The 22,896-nt window shown below is 42.4% G+C and overlaps 1 protein-coding gene across 1 annotated transcript in view; it reads left to right on the plus strand.

Annotated features, from left to right (window-relative positions):
• LOC126456594 (protein lozenge-like) overlaps positions 1–22,896 on the plus strand; it is a 739,855-nt gene that overhangs the window by 339,262 nt on the left and 377,697 nt on the right. The window contains exon 3 of the mRNA XM_050092338.1: positions 22,277–22,441. Coding sequence (XP_049948295.1) covers positions 22,277–22,441 — 165 coding nt within the window. The remainder of the gene's footprint in view (positions 1–22,276; positions 22,442–22,896) is intronic.

Consider the following 22,896-nt stretch of genomic DNA (forward strand, 5'->3'; position numbering starts at 1 on the left):
CTTTCAGGAAACATTCCTCACACACAAATAAAGAAAATATGTTATGTGGACATGTGTCCGGAAACGCTTAATTTCCATGTTAGAGCTCATTTTAGTTTCGTTCATCCACCTACGCTCAATGGAGCATGTTATCATTATTTCATACGGGATACTCTACCTGTGCTGCTAGAACATGTGCCTTTACAAGTACGACACAACATGTGGTTCATGCACGATGGAGCTCCTGCACATTTCAGTCGAAGTGTTCGTACGGTGACCGATGGATTGGTAGAGGCGGACCAATTCCATGGCCTCCACGCTCTCCTAACCTCAACCCTCTTGACTTTCATTTATGGGGGCATTTGAAAGCTCTTGTCTACGCAACCCCGATACCAAATGTAGAGATACTTCGTGCGCGTATTGTGGACGGCTGTGATACAATACGCCATTCTCCAGGGCTGCATCAGCGCATCAGGGATTCCATGCGACGGAGGGTGGATGCATGTATCCTCGCTAACGGAGGACATTTTGAACATTTCCTGTAACAAAGTGTTTGAAGTCACGCTGGTACGTTCTGTTGCTGTGTGTTTCCATTCCATGATTAATGTGATTTGAAGAGAAGTAATAAAATGAGCTCTAACATGGAAAGTAAGCGTTTCCGGACGCATGTCCACATAACATATTTTCTTTCTTTGTGTGTGAGGAATGTTTCCTGAAAGTTTGACCGTACCTTTTTGTAACACCCTGTATATTATTCTGCTCGGAAACTTGGATCCATGAGCTGTCAAGCTCATTATACGTACATGTTAATGGAGTTTTAGCAGAAGTATTATCGGGCAAACTCGATATCTGTATACTGCTGTTAATATCCTCAGATGCGGCACCCTATTGGATCCATTTCTGGTAGACCGAGGTAGTAACTATTACCTAAGGTCTGACGTCTTCTCGTTCTGTAGAGGTTTATTTCTTAGGCGCACTGCCTTCTTCTTCAACAACTGTTGATTCTTCTCGACTCTTCGATTAACCTGCAACCATTTGGTCTTTTGATAAAGATTGTCCTTCAAACCGCAGACCATCACGTTTGTCCGCCTCTCCTTGACAACACTTCGAGAACTAACTGTACGCGATTTCCTTTTGGAACCAACCCCAATCGGAAAACGCTTGCCGATGCTCCCAAAGAACGTAAAGAACCTTGCAAAATATTGTACGTCATACACTACTTTAAAAACTTAGTAATTCTCCCGAGTAACAGATGTGTAACTGCTAAACGTTAGGTCGCAAAGTAAAGACAACGAAGATACAATCTGGAATAAAAAAGTTACCCCTTATCATCATCATTTTGGACGCGAATGAGTCCTTTTACGATTGCGCAAAATGCTTAAAAAATTTGGTTGTCATTTCTCTATGCCTGTACCTAATTTTGCTATGACCGTCTCTCCTTGCTTCACACAAAGTGTGCTCCAGTTCTTTCTGTTGTTGCCACTGTTGCATTTCAGATCGGAATAAAAATCTCTCTTCCGAATATCAAAATGTGTGAGTCTTGCCACTTTTAAATAATTATTCTATTTCGCTATTCCGTCTCATGGTCTCTTTTTCTGATGTTTTTTTTTTTTTTTTTTTTTTCTTGCCTTATAAAGTCTACCAGTTTCATTCTCTTGATATGGCCGCAAAATTTTCATATGCTTTCCTAATGTTGCTATGGATGTGTATGTAATGTATGGTCTCTTGCTTGCTTGATAGCTTGACCTTGTCCGAGTATGTGCCTTATTATTATTCGTTCTCTTATTTCAGTGTTTCCGATAACCGCTTGCCTGTTCAAATTCGGTGTTACTCAAGCACAGACATTAAGCTTTAATGACAGAACTGTTATTTTTCATGTCAGTGTATTAGGAGATACACTTCTTGTTATAGGCATGGCGGATATCTGATATCTGTTATTATTATTATTATTATTGTCGTTTTTGTTGATGTTATTACTTGTCAGTCTCTCTCCATACGCACAGAAGATTTACTATACTCAGCGTAAATTATAAAAATCTTATATGTTAAAGCATACAACGAACTCAAGCCACCATTTTCATCGATGACATTGGGAATGAAGTACTTACGATGAGGAGTATACTTTGTCTGAATCATTGGCGACGTCATAACGAATATGCGGTGATTCCATTTATAGACATAAAAATGGTTCAAATGGCTCTAAGCACTATGGGACTTAACTTCTAAGGTCATCAGTCCCCTAGAGTTAGAACTACTTAAACCTAAGTAACCTAAGGACATCACACACATCTATACCCGAGGCAAGATTCGAATCTGCGACACTAGCTGCAGCGCGGCTCGGGACTGAAGCGCCTAGAACCTCTCGGAACAGACTTTGATCTAACTGTTCGGAGTAGTATAAATTGCATTGTTTCATAGTGGCATGGTGCTGAATAAGAGGCAACTCAGATCTTCTGGTTTTACATGGAGACTTTTAGTGGGGAAACTAGAGATTCGGACTCCTTAAGTCTTGTTTCAGCAAACGTTCCACTGCTCACTGTAGTGGTTATTGAGTATGACATTCGGTATTATTTAAGAAGCTTTATATTGTCCGTTCGCGACCACCCGCCATCTTCCAACACACGCAACAAGCACCCGTTACTGCCCGCACTGACGCATGTGCCAACGCTTGGTTCGTGTCGCTGAACAAACGAGCCTCATTAGCAGTACCTCGTGTAACAAATCCGGTGCTCCCATTGTCAGATCAGACACCCGTCGCACCACAAGTAAATGTTTTACAGAAACTTTTCACTTGCTAAACTTGTCACCTAATGGTAACGAAAAGGACAGGCAATCAGCAAAGTAGTCATTAAGGCTAATGAGCGAAAAGCCTTCAGTAAAGCGAATTGACTGTAACTATTGACATATTAGCAGAGATTTGTAAAGACTGCCACTCGATCACGATGTTCGGGAATAATGAATTGTCAGTTACGAAGAATTCAATTCGTATCGTTATTTACTCTGCTAATTTCCAGTGTGGTAGGTAAAGACTACGAAGCTCATACCACCCTCATCTATTCTTTACCTAGCTTTCAAACCCGAGAGCTGGCGTACGCTGCGCAATAGTATTAGATGAGTATTACATAATTAAAGAGCAGTTACCGTAAAATGGGGTGATTAGAAACGGTGGGTGAATAGAAACGAAACTTCCAAAAACGTACTGCGCTGTCAAGTCGGAAGACAAATGGGAATATCATTCAAAGATTTGCTTGTGTAGGTTCGTAGCGAACCACTCTAACAGAGAAATTATGAATTTTGAAGTTGATGACACTTTCAGTTGATAATTTTGTTCACTTTATGATAAACATAAGATACAGTGCTGAATTTGCCTACCAATCTAAATTCTATTGTTTTAATTTAACTACATGGTAACCAGTTCCATTAATCAAACGTTCACTTTTAAAATATTCTTTAATCTGACTTGCGTTTCAGCTAATAGAAAATGTAGGATTATTTTTTCCGAAATTTGTTGGATAAATAGAAGCAGTAATCGTCTGTATTTCTTCAGAAGAAGACCAAGGTATTTACGGAAATGAAGGACGACCCGGCTCTGCTTTCTACCCAGAAGATTATGTCTGATTGACAAATAGTAAGCAGTCTTTATTTTTGGAAAAAAAAATGCCTGTTAAACACATTTATTTTAACAGATGAGGAGCCATTTCTCAATCAAGATGTTATACGAAAGCTCTTTGTAGATTCAAAGGCATAATTTTCAAACACGATGTCAATGACTTAATGTATTAACAAACCAAGTTCAATTGGAGATATAACAATATTTTTCCGGAAACCAGAATAAAGGTACACAATCCTTGCGATGCCTTAATTTTTTGTACTGAATAAAACTGTTTGAACAAGGTAGTTCTTTTTCTTATTCTCCTTGATCCAAAACAGATTTTGACATGTTTCTACTTTCCTCAAAGACTAATAAGCAGATAAAAGAATAAATTCAGTGGTGTTGTTCCTATTCACCCCTCTCTACGAGGTGAAAGGAAACAGCAAGTTTTTATTTTTTATCCTATAAAAACATGAACTAGGTCCCAAATATAATCTATAATCTCATAATTTTGATTTTCATATTTCTTTTCAAAATTATCAATTTTTATTGTTCCGTAGTTGTCCGTTCTTCTGTGTGTTCAACTGTTAAGATCCATTTTTCTCACGAACGGATAAAGGTCCCAAGTTGAAATTTACATCACATACTAAGGTTTACGGTCCATTAGCGGTGCAAAAAATTAAAGATTCTGAGCAATGCAATCAACAGATACTGCTATTTGTCAGATTTTGATACTAGTAAATTCACTCAAAAAACCTTATAGGATACTTCCCGTTGACATAGAATCACGACTTTTTGCAAGGCGTAGGGTTTCACAGTACAACTAACGGAAACAACTCCGAGAATTTGTAATTACGTCACTTTTTTCTGTTACAGACTAAAACTGCATTCGTAATCCGTCAAGATCCCTACAACTATAGGGACCTTGATTTTCAGTAATTGACCTGATTTTCACTAGTAGGTGGAATAGTTCACGAGGAAGGTTTGTGTATGTAATTTCGTGCTAATTGGCTGAGCTACGATGAATTAAAGCCCCTTGCAGGTGTGAAAACAATGTCTTTGCCGTCTAGCAGTGATAGACATGAGGCCGCCGTACAACCACGCCACGCCTGCGCTAGCATCGCAGTCCCTTACGAACTATGCATTCTGCATACAAACATTCTCTGGCATTCTATGTCTACGACACGTACAGCATCTGTAATGTTTCAGAGCAAAGTAATACTGGTAACTGATGCAAGATCGCACTTCCATTGTTTGGATATCCCATAAAATAAAGCATTTCACAGAACAATTCAACATTTCCGTAATAAAAACAACGGGTTTACCATTTTCTTCTCTGGACACTTCCATCAAATCTTACCAATTGGTATGGATGAACTATCTATATATGTAATAAGCTGGTATTGAAATAATTTGGTATTGAACCCACGGAGCGCAAGTCCTACTCACGTTTTCAAGGTTTTTTTCTGATAAAGTTGAAAACTGTTTCTGTTCCGTTCACCCCATTTTACGGTACGTACTAACCAAACATGCACTGTAACACTGTCTGCAGGAACGTGCATAAACGAATTAAATATGAGTTACAACTTTTACGGGATCGTTGTGAAATGCTGCTAGTTCTCTGACGTGTGAAAGTGAAGCCACCCGCTATCACATTAAGTACAGCGATGCTACTCTCAAATTCGTTTTACATGAGCTACTTGTGTAAATTGGCTGCTGATGGCGGTGAAGCGTCAGATGGCAGCGAAAAAATCAGCAGCGTGTGGATCTGTGATATTAATGATCAGTTCATTGTGATCAGTATAGCGAACTAAAATCCAGAGTGTGCTAAAGATTGTGCATTCGCAAAAGCAACAGACTGACTGACTTAGACGCTCAAGGGATGCACGGCGTCGTTGTCTAACTTCGGAAGTTTGGAGAAAACTGTTTCAATAGTGAACACATCAGCATTACTGAAGGTGAAATCCGGTTTTTGTGACGTTATTTGGCACTTCGAAAGAAAACTCAATGACAGATAGTGAAATATCGTTTGATGTGAAACTCTGTAGCGCATTAAACACCCAGTGCTCAAATATGCGACTTCTGACATTCGTGGGCAAGTGCTCTACCACTGCGCTACCAGAGCATAACTCACGACACCGCCCTCACAGCTCTATTTTCGACAGTAGCTCTTCTCCTACCTCCCAGAGTCCTCTCACAAACCTTTCGAGACTAGCACGCCTAGAACAAAGGATGTTCCCAAGAAAGGCTTACCTACAGCCTAAGCCTAGAGGATAGTTTCCAGAATGAATCTTCACTCTACAGAGGAGTGTGCTGCAACTTACTGGCAGATTAAAACCGTGTTGCTAACCGCGACTCGACCCTGGGACCTAAGTTATAAATCTAATCCGGCAGACTATTTTAATTTTCCATGGAGTTTCAAGTCAACCCACACTCCACTACAAAGTGAAAACTCCAGAATCAGATTTTCACTCTGCTGCGGAGTGTGCGCTGAAATGAAACTTCCTGGCAGATTAAAACTGTGTGCCGGACCGAGACTCGAACTTTGCCTTTCGCGGGCACGTGCTCTGCCGTCTGAGCTACCCAAACACGACTCACACCCCCCAGATCACTTGCCCGCGTATGGCACACGTCCCGAGTTCGAGTCTCGGTCCGGCACACAGTTTTAATCTGCCAGGAAGTTTCGAAGTGAAAATTGTTTAATGTGTTTGTATGAATTCTTTCAGTTCTTAGCAGTGTGGAAAATTTACCATACGAACTTCGTCAATAACATTCGTTATGACTTTTGCTTTAGCCATTAACATAGTAAACTCTAATATCATTACCAGTTCCTTAATGTTGTTACTGATTTACAGCTTTTTGTAAGACGGATGGGTCCTCACAGTATCACTTTCACCATTTAGTACAGGGTTAAAGGAATACGATGTTATGTTGACATGATGATATCCCTATTTGGCGTTAATGTTCCATTAATCCAATGTGAATCGTCTTTCACTAAAAATATAGCCGTCAAATATCAGTTACATCACTGCGACAATCTGTTTTGGCGCCACAATGCGAATACACAAGGCTTCCCATTTACCACTTTCGAATGCAATTTTTCTCAGATGTTTCACTAGAAACATGAGGTGCTGTGTCGCTATACCTCTCCTTTTACTAGCCAATGGCTTTCGATTAAAGAGAAAACATTCTACCTTACCTGTAACATGTCGTAATCATAGCAGGACGTCGTCTCTTAATAGGTGCCTTTATAAGACGTGGTGATAGTCGTAAAGCGGAAACTGGTTATCTGTCGAGATAAAGAGTAACTGAGATTGCGGATCCTACACCCCAACGACTTAAATCAGGTACTTCTGTTAACAACTAAAACACGATCATGTAGTTTCCTGTCTACCCTGGTGAGTTTACAGTCACTAGTTACACTCAGATGCTACACTTACAAGGATCAAGAGTAGTTTCACACAAAATATATTAATATTTTTATAGCACGAGAGTGAACTGATAACTATATCTACTATAGTATTACCTTAGTGTCCCACTCACCACACGACAACAAGCAAACTTGCTCAAGTAACGGTTCTAAGAGACAGCAATAAATACACAATAAGTAAAATTTTTGAAAAAATGTCACTGTCCAAAGCATAGGAGGTATGTAAAAATTACTAAATTTTGGAATATGTCGACTGACTGAGCACTATGTACCTTCATGAACCACAAAAAGAGCAATATACGCCAGTGCATGTCGCGAAGCGTGCACTGGTGACACATCACGGAACAAGTCAATGACATGAACGTTGCTAATTGCAGCCATTGTATTAACATCGAAGGTACTGCAAAACTTTTGGTATCAACGCTCCAGCTCAGTTTTCTCGTGACAGCGGGACCATGTTTTCTGGTGCTGTTATTACTGTATGGTCGATTCACACACGTTAAGTCACTGGCGTAGGTACTCTTCGACGACTCTTTTATAAAGACATTATTTAGTTACATTAAAAACATCTTGAGTTCATATTAGACCCCTGCACGCTCTACACCAATCAATATTGTTTACTGCGTGACACTCTGAACTAATGTCATTTGTTTTATGCACTGAAGATGACTATGTAATAGTTGAAATACAGATCTGCTGTAACAAAAACACCGGGTTCTTTTCAACATAGTCTAAAAAAAAAAAAGTGTGTGTGACACTTCAGCAACTACGTACGTTAAAAATTAGCAGCGTAGATGAGAAAATTCGCCACATTGTTCGTTATAACTTACAGAATACCCCGCCTACACATGCAGGGTGTTAAAAAAGTTATTCCATGTTTTGAGAGGTGGTGGTAAGGACCAAAACAAAAAACAATGCCCCCCTCCCCTAAACATGGGCTCTAAAATACATAACAAGAACTATGATCACTTGCTGATATTTTCTACTGTAAAACACATCTCCTCTTTGCCTTCCATGTTGAGGTGGTGGTATGTTCCACTCTCGAAAAAGAGATGGATAACTGAACACTTAAATCTTTAAAATTTGTGTAGATTAAACACCATCTTTCGCAACTGTAACGAAAGTCTTATTATGAACAAACGCTTTCATTTTATTCTAAAGCATCTTCAATGCCGGCTACCGTGGTCGAGCAGCTCTAGGTGCTTCAATCCGGAACCACGCGGCTGCTACTGCCGCAGGTTCGAATCCTGCCTCGGGCATGGATGTGTGTGATGTCCTTAGGTTAATTACATTTAAGTAGTTCTACGTCTAGTTGACTGATAACCTCAGATGTTAAATCCCATAGTGCTTAGAGCCATATGAACCATTTTGAGCATCTTAAATGGCAGTTTTTTGACTGTTTACATCATTCTTCCTCTTTTTCTACAGATATGTTCTAGAATTTACCACGCAGCAGTTTTACTAGCACTAAATATACTCCCATTTTTGTATTTTGAAGAACCACTGTCACTTCGCCATTGCTACACGAAATACCGAGATGACAGTGATTCCTCACAACACAGAAACTTGAATATATTGCGTGTAGGCGAAAGTGGTGTGTCCTAAAACCTGGCACACATATGTGGAAGAACAGGGAGAATGTTGTAAGCAGCAAAAAATATGACCTCTGAAGATGCTTCAGAATAGAGATCAACGAGTTTGGTCTTAATGATTCTTTCATTGCATTTCCAGAAGATGGAATTTAACCTGCACAACTTTTATATCTGCGACTGCGGAAAAAGAGGCCTAAAAACAAAGAAGACAACATGTACTTAAATCTTTTCTAGCGAGCTCTTATTTTATTAAATTATCGTCTCTCCCTAGGCAGGAAGGAATCAACAAAATATCCTCGCATTTGGAGCAGGACACTGGACACTGAAATTTCGTGGAAAGGACTCGCCACAACGAAAAACGCCTTTTTTTTAAATGATTGCCACACCAACTTCGAATCCTATACAAGACACTCGTTCTGTGTACTCGTATATCTGAGGTGACCTAGCTAACAGAAGTTCAAATAAAACAATTATCTGAGCCATCAGTCTTTTTATTTCATCCAACGTCGGGTTCCGAGAGTTTAGATTCTCATCTTCATGTGGAACTATGATATCTTACTTTTTGCGAGCTGGACGCAGTTGATTGTTTGTATTGGTTTAATTTTGAATCTGTTCCAGAGCACAGAACCCTGCGGTTCGTCATAAATATACATTTTGTTGTGTACATGGTTCCGCGTAGTCAGCGCGTACACAACTTTCCCACTAGAGCGCGCCCCGCTAAGCACAACAGCGCAGGCGCAGCGTTCGTCCGTCTCCGCACTACGAGATGGCGCTGTCATAGAGACAGACCAAATTCTGCTTCCGCCGATCCGCGTATTAATATGTAACGCAGCCAATGAGATTGCTGCTAAAGTAGAACCTTTTCTCATCGCAGATCACACTCACGCAGTGATACCTGAACGCGCGAGGTATTATAACGAGTGTACAGACCTCCGATTAGTCAGTCTGCATTAGTCTGTACGAGTCTGCATTTATCTGCACCTGTCTGTACCAGTCTACATTAGTCTACATTAGTCTGTACCAGTCTATACTCAAGTAGTCTGCGCCTAATAAGATTATCATATTCCTGTACATAGCCATGAAGAGAAATATATAGACACTTTGTCAAGTATCAGAGATATGTGAGAATAAGATTAACGTACCAAGACCAAAGGAATTTCAGAATGTCAATTGTAAGTAGCATCCAGAATCAAGTTACGTAATGTTTATGCTTGTTATTATTTTAATAAATGTGTGTGAAAATTAATGAAGTTCTGTTTAAAGTTGGTCACTGTCAATCTGCTACTGTCCAAGTGGCATTTCTATCGTCTGACCTAACGGCAGAAGATAGACAAGCCACGATAAGACCACGAGACATATTGCTGACACTCGCCTACTTCGTTAGAGCGACAAGTCAAATAATCTGATGGTGTGTGTACCGAAGGTCTTACAGTACGCCCACCACACATTTTAACTCAATTTGTCTCACCGTAATATCATAGCTCACCTGAAGATGAGAGTGTAAACTCTCGAAACGTGTCTTGGGACCAAACAAAAAGAGTGACTGAGGCTGATAATTGTTCCTTACAGCAGACCAATACGGACGACTTAAAGTGGCCTACCTAATATGTTTCAGCCTGTTGGAAAAAAATGAGGTGGTCGAGTGTTACGGAGAGTCACCTGCGATTGTTGTCCGAGAAAATAGGCCACGATTTATGTCTTGCCGAAACCTGTTAGCCATTGCACGCGGCCGGCGCAAAAGTGCCTGCTAACCGTGACAAGAACTTCGTCGGAGCGGCCGCCAGCGGCTACCGACCCGGCGTTGTTTGCCCGCGCGGTTTGATATTCCGAGCGAGGAGAGCGCAACCTTGTCCAACTTGGTCGCCGCTGAGTCACGCGGACAACTTTCGCCGTCAACAGCGGGCCGCGGGCAGGCGCTGCCACAGCACGAGGGCCGTACGCGCTCCTCCGCCGTCGCGTCGTGCTGTGCGCGCACAGCGGTCGCGAATAGCGGAGCCCCGGGGAAAACCGACGGGCTCTTACGTGCGCACGCCTGCGTCGCCAGGCGTTCGCCGCGCATTTTAAGTGGCTACACTACAAAGAGACGGGCAAGTACTGACTACACGGCCGCCGGTGATCACAAGTTACCCATAGTGCTATTCTCGGGCTCTCTCTTGTATCAGTCTCCTGACAGGTGTGACGCAGCTCGTACGAATTGTTCTCCTGTACCAGTCTCCTCATCTCAGAGTAGCACTTGCTAACTACGTCCTTAGTTATCTGATGCATAATTCGAGTGTAACGACTTTTCTGGAGACTAGAAATCTACTCTGTAGGAACCAGCACGGGCTCCGCAAAAGACGATCGTGTGAAACCCAGCTTGCGCTAATCGTCCACGATACTCAGAGGGCCATAGACACGGGTTCCCAGGTCGATAATGTGTTTCTTGACTTCCGCAAGGCGTTCGATACAGCTCCCGACAGTCGTTTAACGAACAAAGTAAGAGCATATGGACTATCAGACCAATTGTGTGATTGGATTGAAGAGTTCCTAGATAACATAACGCAGCGTGTCATTCTCAATGGAGAGAAGTCTTCCGAAGTAAGAGTGATTTCAGATGTGCCGCAGGGGAGTGTCGTAGGACCGTTGCTATTCGCAATATATACAGGGTGTTACAAAAAGGTAAGGCCAAACTTTCAGGAAACATTCCTCACACACAAAGAAAGAAAATATGTTTTGTGGACATGTGTCCGGAAACGCTTACTTTCCATGTTAGAGCTCATTTTATTACTTCTCTTGAAATCACATTAAACACGGAATGGAAACACACAGCAACAGAACGTACCAGCGTGACTTAAAACACTTTGTTACAGGAAATGTTCAAAATGTCCTCCGTTAGCGAGGATACATGCATCCACCCTCCGTCGCATGGAATCCCTGATGCGCTGATGCAGCCCTGGAGAATGGCGTATTGTACCACAGCCGTCCACAATACGCGCACGAAGTGTCTCTACATTTGGTACCGCGGTTGCGTAGACAAGAGCTTTCAAATGCCCCCATAAATGAAAGTCAAGAGGGTTGAGGTCAGGAGAGCGTGGAGGCCATGGAATTGGTCCGCCTCTACCAACCCATCGGTCACCGTACGAACACTTCGACTGAAATGTGCAGGAGCTCCATCGTGCATGAACCACATGTTGTGTCGTACTTGTAAAGGCACATGTTCTAGCAGCACAGGTAGAGTATCCCGTATGAAATAATGATAACATGCTCCATTGAGCGTAGGTGGAAGAACGAAACTAAAATGAGCTCTAACATGGAAATTAAGCGTTTCCGGACACATGTCCACATAACATCTTTTCTTTATTTGTGTGTGAGGAATGTTTCCTGAAAGTTTGGCCGTACCTTTTTGTAACACCCTGTATAAATGACCTTGTGGACGACTTTGGAAGTTCACTGAGGCTTTTTGCGGATGATGCTGTACTATATCGAGAGGTTCTAACAATGGAAAATGTACTGAAATGTAGGAGGATCTGCAACGAATTGACGCGTGGTGCAGGGAATGGCAATTGAATCTCAATGTAGGCAAGTGTAATGTGCTGCGAATATATAGAAAGAAACACCTTTTATCATTTAGCTACAATATAGCCGGTCAGAAACTGGAAGCAGTTAATTCCATAAATTATCTGGGAGTAGGCATTAAAGGTGATTTAAAATGGAATGACCATATAAAGTTGATCGTCGGTAAAGCAGATGCCAGACTGAGATTCATTGGAAGAATCCTAAGGAAATGCAATCCGAAAACAAAGGAAGCAGGGTACAGTACACTTGTTCGCCCACTACTTGAATACTGCTCACCGGTGTGGGATCTGTACCAGATAGGGTTGATAGAACAGAGAGAGAAGCTCCAACGGAGAGCAGCGCGCTCCGTTACAGGATCATTTAGTAATCGCGAAAGCGTTACGGAGATGATACATAAACTCCAGTGGAAGACTCTGCAAGAGAGACGCTCAGTAGCTCAGTACGGGCTTTTATTGAAGTTTCGAGAACATACCTTCACCGAGGAGTCAAGCAGTATATTTCTCCCTCCTACGTATGTCTCGCGAAGAGACCATAAGGCTAAAATAAGAGAAATTAGAGCCCACACAGAGGCATACCGACAATCTTTCTTTCCACGAACAATACGAGACTGGAACAGAAGGGAGGGCCGACAGAGATACTCAAAGTACCCTCCGCCACACACCATCAGGTGGCTTGCAGAGTATGGATGTAGATGTAGATGTAGATGCATGTACTATCTCTGTCTTGTCCTATAGTTTTCACCCTCTACAATTCCCTCTAGTACAAAGAAAATTATTCCCTGACATCTTATCACATTTCCTATGAACCTCTTCGTTCTCACTTCTTTCGTCTTTCTCCGATTTACTCTCAGTCCTTATTGTTTACTTATTAGACTGTTCGTTCCATTCAACACGTCCTGTAATTCTTCTTCACTTTCACTGACGTTGGCACTGTCACCAGCCACTCTTCTCATTGATATCCTTTCACCCTGAATTTTAATCCCTCTCATTTCCGTTATTACTTCTTCGATGTATAGATTGAACGCAGGGGCGAAAGACTGTATATTTGTCTTACACGCTTTTTAATCCGAGCACTTCGTTCATCGTCTTCGATGCTTATTGTTCTCTCTTGGTACTTATACATATTGAATATTACTTGTCTTTCTCCATAGCTTACCCTTATTTTTCTCAGAATTTCGAACATCTTGTATCATTTGACATTGTCGAACGCTTTTTCAAGGTCGACAAATCCTCTTGTACTACGCCGTGACATCTCGATAGACTTTTTCTTTCACGCCTCAGGCGTTACATTTGCGTCTTACGATACCGAACTTCTCCTCGTTCTTTGTTGACTTGTTCTCCATTTAGATTCTACCTTCACGATTTTTTCATTAACTATTAGTCTTATTGATCTCATTAATGTTTTCATTCTTTTGTGTTCGGTTTTCATAGATTTTATTTTGTAATTTATATATGTTCAGTTCATCACAAATGTCACCATTCTTAATTCTGTTAATATACTACTTCCTTTTTCTACTGCGTAAGTTCTGCTCTCTTGGCTCACTTCCATACAATAAAATAGTAACAGTCGTGGTTCTATAATAAGTAAGTGGTGTCTCATTCCGTATTCTGTGTTTCAGTCACCTATTTATTTTTCCACAGACAGTGCGTTCGGAAATTTCCGTTACGAACTTTTAGGACCTGTAGAGGGGAGTGAGTACATAGTATTTTGAATGGAAACCCAAGTCCGGAAACGCACGGTTTCCGTTCTACGACGAATTCAGATGTTTAACTCATCCACTTCCGCTTGAAGAATTGTATTGGGCGTGACGCACTACAATTATTTGGTAACTATTCGAAAGGAAACATAACGAAATATGCATTATCACTTAAGCAATTTGTTTCTATTTGCACTTAAACATTACGCGTTTATAATATTCCAAAACAAAAAACAATCCAGCATACCGTACGCACACAACAGTACTGATGCCTTACAACAGCGGCTCGACGTGATGACTACCAATGTTGTTACAGACATTGTACCACCAAAACATGTTCTGGAACGCACTCCTCATTCCACCTGGTGTCTCTTCAGTTTCTAGTGCAGCGTCCAGAATTCGTGCCAGCAGATCATCCTCTGTCTCTGCAGCAGTCTCGTAAACTAAGACTTCGCAAGAAGTAGTCCGTATGAGTCCACGTCATCCTTACTGCGTACCAGGACAAGAAATTCCGAGACTTTTCTCTTTCTCTTAACAGACATGGGCGCGTTACGCATCTGAACTGAAACCGTCGTAGAACGGAAGCGGTACGTTTCCGGACATGGGTTCCTATTCATAATATTATGTACTCACTCCCCTCTACGAGTCCTAAATGTTTGTAACGGGACTCTCGGAACAACCTGTATAACTGACAGTTCTGCTAATTTCTTCCCTGTACTTCTATTATATTCACACTCAGCGCAATATCTTAGATACGAGGACGTACTGAAAAATATTTTTAGGTGAAACGTCTTAAAGCTTTTTTTAAATAAAACAAACTTTTTTAACATTCTGCGTCTTTGTTCTTCATGTCTGTATATTTATTTCTCAACATAGTCACCATGGCAACACATTTCTCCCAAGGAGACACCAGTTTGTTTAGCCGGCCGAAGTGGCCGTGCGGTTAAAGGCACTGCAGTCTGGAACCGCAAGACCGCTACGGTCGCAGGTTCGAATCCTGCCTCGGGCATGGATGTTTGTGATGTCCTTAGGTTAGTTAGGTTTAACTAGTTCTAAGTTCTAGGGGACTAATGACCTCAGCAGCTGAGTCCCATAGTGCTCAGAGCCATTTGAACCAACCAGTTTGTTTACACCGTCGTCGTAGAATGTTTGACTTTATCGGAGAAGCCTCAACCTTATCTTTACTTGCACCGCTTTATGACCATGAAACTAAAATAAATGTAAATGTCGTGTGACTAGGGCCTCCCTTGGGTCGACCGTTCGCCGGGTCCAAGTCTTTCGATTTGACGCCACTTCGGCGACTTGCGCGTCGATGGGGATGAAATGATGATGGTTAGGACAACACAACACCCAGTCCATGAGCGGAGAAAATCTCCGACCCAGCAGGGAATCGAACCCGGGCCCTTAGGATTGACATTCTGTCGCGCTGACCATTTTTTTTTTTTTTTTCGTTGTTGATCGTTGTATTTGGTCGTGGCGGACGTCACATGACATCCAGTCAAGTTCGTTTTTGTTGATCCTTCCACTCAGTTTTTTTATTACAGAGGCCAACCAGCTCTCTGAGCGAACACGCTGAGCTACCGTGCCGGCTACCATTCAGCTACTGGGGGCGGACACCATGAAAGTGAAGTCCTCGAAGGTATTCTTTTAGTTTTAGATACTGATGAAAATCGGCTGGGGCCAAGTCGGAACTGTGTGGAGCATGATCGATGACAGTGAGCCACAAGGTGTTGGATTGTTACAGATGTAACAGCGCTAGTGTGTGGTCAGTCATTATCATGCTGAAGGAGAGGGCGCTCTATTAAAGTATGTTGTTTCCCATGCACCGACATAGTTACGTTACTCATCACCATGTTACACACTACAATTCATAGCCTTCTAACGACAGAGGCTTGCAACTTGCGTCAGCGAAACGGTAAAGTTGACCGAGTATCGCGCATGACTTGTCACACCTCAACCGATATTGAGAAAAAAATAAAAAATTCGGAGGCATTACTTTTCAGTATGCGCTCGTAGTTAAATTTACTAATATTTCATTATTAACAACAACTTTTGGGCTTCGTCGCACTTTTTCCTTCAAGTGATGTCTTTTGGATTTCCCACTGATGTATTTAGGTTATACATTTTCTTTTACATTTTCTACCCAAGAAATAAATTTCCTTTTATAATAATGTTTTTTGTGCAACATCGTGGTATCGTCTACAGGCTAAAATAGCGTATTTTTTCATCGAAATACCTGCATCAAACTGACCTTTCCATTCACGTATTGCGTCGTCAGCGTGTACATTGTCTGACTCCTTTGTTTGCCAATATAGAATGTGTTAATTTACCAGCAAATCTAGGTTGATGGTTATATCTTCTTTCGGAATTCACAGTGAATCTTCAAATATGGACAACTTGCGTATACTAATCTTCATAAAATAACGAAAATTCGTGAAGTTACAAAAGCTAAAAAAAGAATTTGTCAAATGAGATGAAACAGAGCGCAGAGCGCGTGACAGAAAATTGATACTGCTATCAAGCCATTCATTCCAAGTTTTACTTTGACTTTTAAGTGTCCTGTACCAACAGCAAACGCTGCAGCGTGGTGTTTTATGTCGGAAATAGTAACAGTGTTACTGCTATTTGGCACGATATGCTGGTCTGACACTTCTCTCTAAAGCTCTAAATGGAAAATTCTAAATGGGAAATCCACTTGCTGTTCTTTGCAGCTTGGGTCTTGATGACCATTCTGCTAAAATGCGTGAAATTAACATATAATTCAGATGCAGAACATCGTGAAATCTAAAGAGGGGAACATCGCGAAGTCAAAGGGCTGTACGGTGGTGGGGGGGGGGGGGCGAGTTCTTCACGGATACGTCATTACTAGCATAATTTGAGATTACGACGTTGCAGATTGCGATGAACAAAGATAAGCGACTCTAATACCTTCATGTCCTATGTGTCATGTGACTATTAATGAAGCTGACAAATTGCAAGGACGGATTCCTGGCCGGAATTGGAGGAAAAAAGGTCCTATGAGCATGTGACCTGAAATGGATGGTGTGCGTGCAACGTCAACAAATCGTCCTGGAACACAATATAGAGCTGCATCGCATCCACGTTACAACAGGCGTTCAAAGTGGGCGCCATGGGATTTCAGGTGGTAAGGGTAGTAGCGGTTGTCACGTAAGATAAACATGATCGTACTTTGTCTTACACCATGTTGGTAGGCCACTTGCCTGGAACTACTACTGGGGCACGTCTCAACATCTTGTAGAACCCGTTCCTCCAGATCTGGTGTACGCACAGTCCGCAGCCTCCCTGCATGTTCTGAAAGGACCCGCGACCACACAAGCACCCAAAAAGGGTTTGAAATGTTATTTGATGTGGTTGGTGTCTGTGACGGTACTTGTTTTGGTATAGCCGTGCTGCCTCCCGACCGTCTCCATCTGCTTGGCCGTACACAAACACCATCTCGGGTTCTTCCCAACCTGAATACCAGACAATTCTGCCGCTTACAGTGTTCTGCGTCAATCACACAATCTGCAACACACAATGTACACATGGCAGGTGGTCAGAGCCATCTACCGTCAGCGCCATCTACCGTGGCAATGATGCACTACCGAACATATGTCCATAGGACCTCTTTTCTCCATTTACAGTCAGGAATCAGTCCCTGCAGTTTGCTGGTTTTATTAACGCTCACCCTGTATAATCTCGACGCATGATCCCACTTACCTGCACCTTCCAGCTGTAGAACGGAGTGGTGCTGCTATGGGAAGAGGTTACACCATGAACACCAGCAAAATTAAAACACATATAATGGAATGTAAGGCGAAATGCTGAAGAAATCAAAGAACGGATTGAGGCCCTGAAACCAGTCGATCACTTTTGTTATTTAGGCAGCAAAATTGATGGTTGCCGAAGCACAAAGGATATAAAATGCAGACAGTAAATAGCAAAAAAAGAGCTTCTTAAGGGGACGAATTTGTTGACAAAGAATATAACTTTTAATTTGAGAGAGTATTCTGTAGAGGAACTTTTGCTGTAAACTAGCTGCGCACGGGAGTGATACGCAGAAAGAATACCGAGGAGCAGATGGGTAGATCGAATAACTAACGGGTACGTACTGAATTGAACTGAGGAGAACAGGAATATATGGTAAATAATAATATTTGGCAGCCTCCTGACTGTCTGTCAGAGTGTGGCTGTCATTCTCGGATCTTACGGAAATAATATTGATGTGTGGTTTTCCAGAAGATGAAAGCTAGACTGTCGAAACAGATCATTGGGAAAATAAAAAATTAAAAATATTAAAACACACAATCTGGGCTACCAAATATTCTTTTTTGTTATCAAATATCAGATCGCTCTCAGGAACATATGCAGATTTTGGAAATTTAGGCACTACTTAATTAAAAGAAGATGTTCGTTGACACCATGCATCCTGAGCATCATAGGATCGTCAGTTTGGCAGTGGTGGAAAGTGTGTACAGTAGGAGCTGTAGAGGGTGTCCAGCTCTTCACGTCAGTTAGCCTATTTAAGTTGATTTTGTTGGAGTAGCTATGCAGAAATGAAGAAGCTTGAACAGGAGTGTCTATATGGAGATCTAAGCCAAACCAATTTTCGAACTGAGGATCACAACAGTAACAGCCGATCAACGCTGAAACTGCACAAAACTTGCAAAACTCGTCAACGGTTATCGTTATAGATTCAACTTGCAAAACTCGTCAACGGTTATCGTTATAGATTCAACCCCTCTACAAGTTGGTTTCAATACCACATATCTACCGGCACTTGGCAAACAATGAACAAAAAGTGTATCATTTATTGATAGCATTTCTGAATGGCACAAAACATTAAAATCGGTTAAAAGCCACCTTCTCCCCCTACGCTAAACCCTTGTCAGACTAGCGAGAAAGGAGGTAGCCCAGTTTCTGACCCGTTCGGAACGCCTCCCGAAAGTACCTATGAGATTTCCTACTCCGACGAACCATACGCCCCGGCAAGCAAATGACACTTCACAGGTTCCTTTGAAAAGCCAGATTCGCCCTCCTCCTTGCCTTGACTGCTTTGATGAGGCCCGCCACGTCCTCCGCCGCCTTCAAATATTTATATGATGTATTCCAATATCTCTCTTCCTCTACAGTACTTACCCTCTACAGCTCCCACTAGTATCGTAGAAGTTATTCCTCATCCCTTATCAGGTGTCCTGTCACCCTGACTCTTCTTCTTACCGGTGTTTTTTCAATGTTCCTCTCCTCGCTGATTCTACGGACAAGCTTCTCATTTCTTATCAGTCCATCTAATTTTCACCATCCCTTTACAGAGTGTTCAGAAATTACCGTTACAAATTTCTAAGACTTGCAGAGGTGAGTAGATAATAATTTGAAGTGGAAAACATGTACGGAAATGTATCGTTTCCGTGCTACGATCATTTAGAAACTTGTTGGTTACGTGAATACTTTCACAAGTAATTAATTAGAAGTGACCCAGCAGTTCTCTTGTTTTACACTTTGACTCATTAATAGCCAAAGAAATTACTCGTGTACTCGTTGATGGGTTCCCTTCAACGTGATGGAGTGCGGCCTCTTCCAGTTCGGCGGTGTGGCGCCTCCTTGGAGCAGCATAGAAACACCTGCTGACGATGCAGGTAGCGTGTCTCGAGGCCGTTGTGTAATTGAGGCGAAAAGGGTACGCGTTGGAATGCAATAAAATGGGACTTGTGGAGACAATTTTGACCAAAGTGGCGAGCAGCTCTTCCATCATCGTGAGCTCTTCCACTCAGAAGGAGCATGTCGGTGTCTTCTGCAAACGTGTACTCCACCATGTTGCTCTGACACTCATAGACCATTGAATGAGGCTAGAACCAGGTCAAAGAGATAGGATAGACGTCGAATGACATCAGCCGATCTGGTGTTAGCACCCCCTAGCATGACCACCCGGTCGCATACCTTCCCAGCAGTCTAATGTTTTCAAACGACTGTAGCACGGAAACGGTACGTTTTCGGACATGTGTTCCTATTCAGAATATTATGTACTTATTCCCTCTACAAGCCGTATAAGTTTGTAACTGGAACTTCCGAACCCTCTGTATAGCACCAAATTTTGGCTCCGTTCTCTTCCCTTTTTCCCACAGTCCATGATTCACATACAATTCTGTGCTGCAGACGTATATTCTCAGAAATTTAACCCTCATATTGAGGCCGTTGTTCGATACCGGTTGATGATTTCTTTTGACCAAGAATATCCTCTCTTCCTGAGCTAGTCTCCTGGTCTTCCTTGGTGCTTCAGTCTGGAACCGCACTGGTGCTACGGTCGCAGGTTCGAATCCAGCCTCGGGCGTGGATGTGTGTGATGTCCTTAGGTTGGTTAGGTTTAAGTAGTTCTAAGTCTAGGGGACTTATGACCTCAGATGCCCATAGTGCTTAGAGCCATTTGAACCATTTGGTCTTCTTACTCGCTTCGTCTGTCATGTATTACTTTACTTCCAAGGTAGCACAATTCTTCCACTTCATCTACTTCATGGTCCCCAATTGTCGTGTTAAATTTATCGCTAATATCACTCCTGCTGTTCCTCAATGCTTTCACCTTCTACGACTTATTCTCAGCTCATTCTGTGTACTCATTTCATTCAATATTTCGTATAAATCTTCGTCACTTTCACTGAGTATAGCAATAAGATAAATGAATCTTATGATTGATATCCTTTCACCATGAACTTTAATCTCACTCTTGAGCGTCTTTTTTTCCCCTACTGCCGTCATTGCGCCTTCGTCTTAAACCTATTTTTAATACCTCTTCGAATTACTGTTCCCTCTTGCTCTTTTCTTTTTCTTCTGTCATCAGTCTTGTGACTGGTTTGATGCCACCGACCACGAATTCTCCTGTGCCAACCTGCTCATCTCAGAGCAGCACTTCAACCTATGTTCTCAGTTATTTGCCGGTCGTATTCCAATCTCTATCTTCCTCTACAGTTTTCTCTCCCAACAACTCCTTCTAGTACCATGGAAGTTATTCCTTAACGTCTTAAAAGATGTCCCATCATCTTGTCGCTTCCCGTTTTCAGTGCTTTCCATATATTCCTTTCCTAGGCCATTCTGCGGAGAACCTCCTCACTCCTTATGAGTCCATCTAATTTTCAACGTTCTTCTGTATCACAACATCTCAGATGCTTCTCTTCTATTCTGATCCGGTTTTCCCACAGTTCATGTCTCACTGCCTCTGCTGCGCTCCAAACGTACATTCTCGGAAATCTCGTCCTCAAATTAAGACATATGTTTGATACTAGTAAACTTCTCCTGGCCAGAAAGACCCTTTCTTGCCAGTGCTACTCTGCCTTTTTTTGTTCCCCTTGCTCCTCCGCCATGGGTTGTTTTGCTGCCTATCTTCATCGACTTCGTTATCACCAATTATGATGTTAAGTTTCTCGCCGTTCTGATTTCTGCCACTTATCATTACTTTTCTTGAGAATTTCGAACAATTCGCTATGTTTTATGTTGTCGAACGTTTTTCCTAGGCCAAAAAATCCAATGAACGTATCTTGATTTTTCTTACGTCTTGCGTCCATATCAAGGGCAATGCCAGATCTGCGTCTGTGGTGCTTTTACTTTTCCTAAAGCCAAGATCAACGTCATGCAACACATCCTCAATTTTCTTTTCGATTATAGTGTATACTATTTATTGTCGGAAACTTTAATGTGTGAGCTGTTAAGCAGATCGTTCTTCCACTCATCTGTCCTTTCTATCTTCGGAATTGTGACGATGATATTTTTCCGAAAGTTCAAAATGGTTCAAATGGCTCTGAGCACTATGGGACTCAACTGCTGAGGTCATAAGTCCCCTAGAACTTAGAACTACTTAAACCTAACAACCTAAGGACATCACACACATCCATTCCCGAGGCAGGACTCGAACCTGCGACCGAAGCGGTCGCGCGGTTCCAGACTGTAGCGCCTAGAACCGCTCGGCCACTCCGGCCGGCTTTCCGAAAGTCTCATGATATTTCTCCGGAACCATAGGTCCTGCAAATTAACTGGAATAGTCGTTTGGCTGTATCTTGTGCCCAACGATTTTAGAAATTAAGAAGGAATGTTTCCTTTGCCTCCCGCCTTAATTGCTGGCAAGTCTTTCAAAGCTCTGTTGAACACTGACACCAACACTGGATCCCCTATGTTTTTCACATCCACTACAGTTTCTTCTTCCACCACGTCATTAAACACTTCCGCTCCCTCAAAGTGCTCTCTCCACCTATCCGCTTCATCCTCTGCGCTTAACAGTGGAATTCCACTTGCACTCTTAATATTGAAGTCTTTGCTTCGAATTTCACCGAAGTTTTGACTACATGATATGAGTGGCTAATTTTGGATCTGGTAAGCTTACGTGTGAATCGGATCGAGAGTTTGACCGTGAGGCAAGCCACTGACTCGGATGGTATATCTCCCAGCAGGGCAACAGCAGCAGATCCGCGCCATCGCGTTCGGACAGCGGCCCTTCCTCGATGCGACGCCCTTCAACCACTTGCGGGACCTGGAGTATCGGCGCAAGAGCGGCGACTCATCTTCGTCCTCGTCGACCGGGTTCAAGGTGCCCGAGCCGTCCACACCGCTGCAAGGTAGGCCGCACACCGCCCGCCGCGCTCTCGTGGACACAGGGGGCTTCAGTTGGCCCACCTCTGTCGTGAACTGCTTGAGTACACGAGCCTCAGACGACGATATTTAAATATCTACGCAGGAATTGAACAAAGTATTCTCGGGGCCCTTCAGCCACGTCTAGTGGTTAAAATACCACGGGCATTCGGCCAAGTATACCTTGACCGTTTTCAAATGGTTTTTAATTCCGCTTTAATCCCTAACTTGTGAGAAAAAGATCAGCTGTTGTAGAACTTGGTTCTTTTCAACCAAATACTCCAGTAAGCTATGAGTGGAGCTGAGGGAATCCCAATTTGGAACATTTGGGGCGGGGGGGGGGGGGGGGGGGGATTCCCAGTCTGGTATTCGCCTGAAAAATCACGGACAACCTCCTGAAAGCGCTGTCGGGCTGCGGAATTGGGACTATTTTAATTTGTCC

This window comes from Schistocerca serialis, chromosome 2 (genome assembly GCF_023864345.2).
Source record: "Schistocerca serialis cubense isolate TAMUIC-IGC-003099 chromosome 2, iqSchSeri2.2, whole genome shotgun sequence".
NCBI classification, from domain to species: Eukaryota; Metazoa; Arthropoda; class Insecta; order Orthoptera; family Acrididae; genus Schistocerca; species Schistocerca serialis.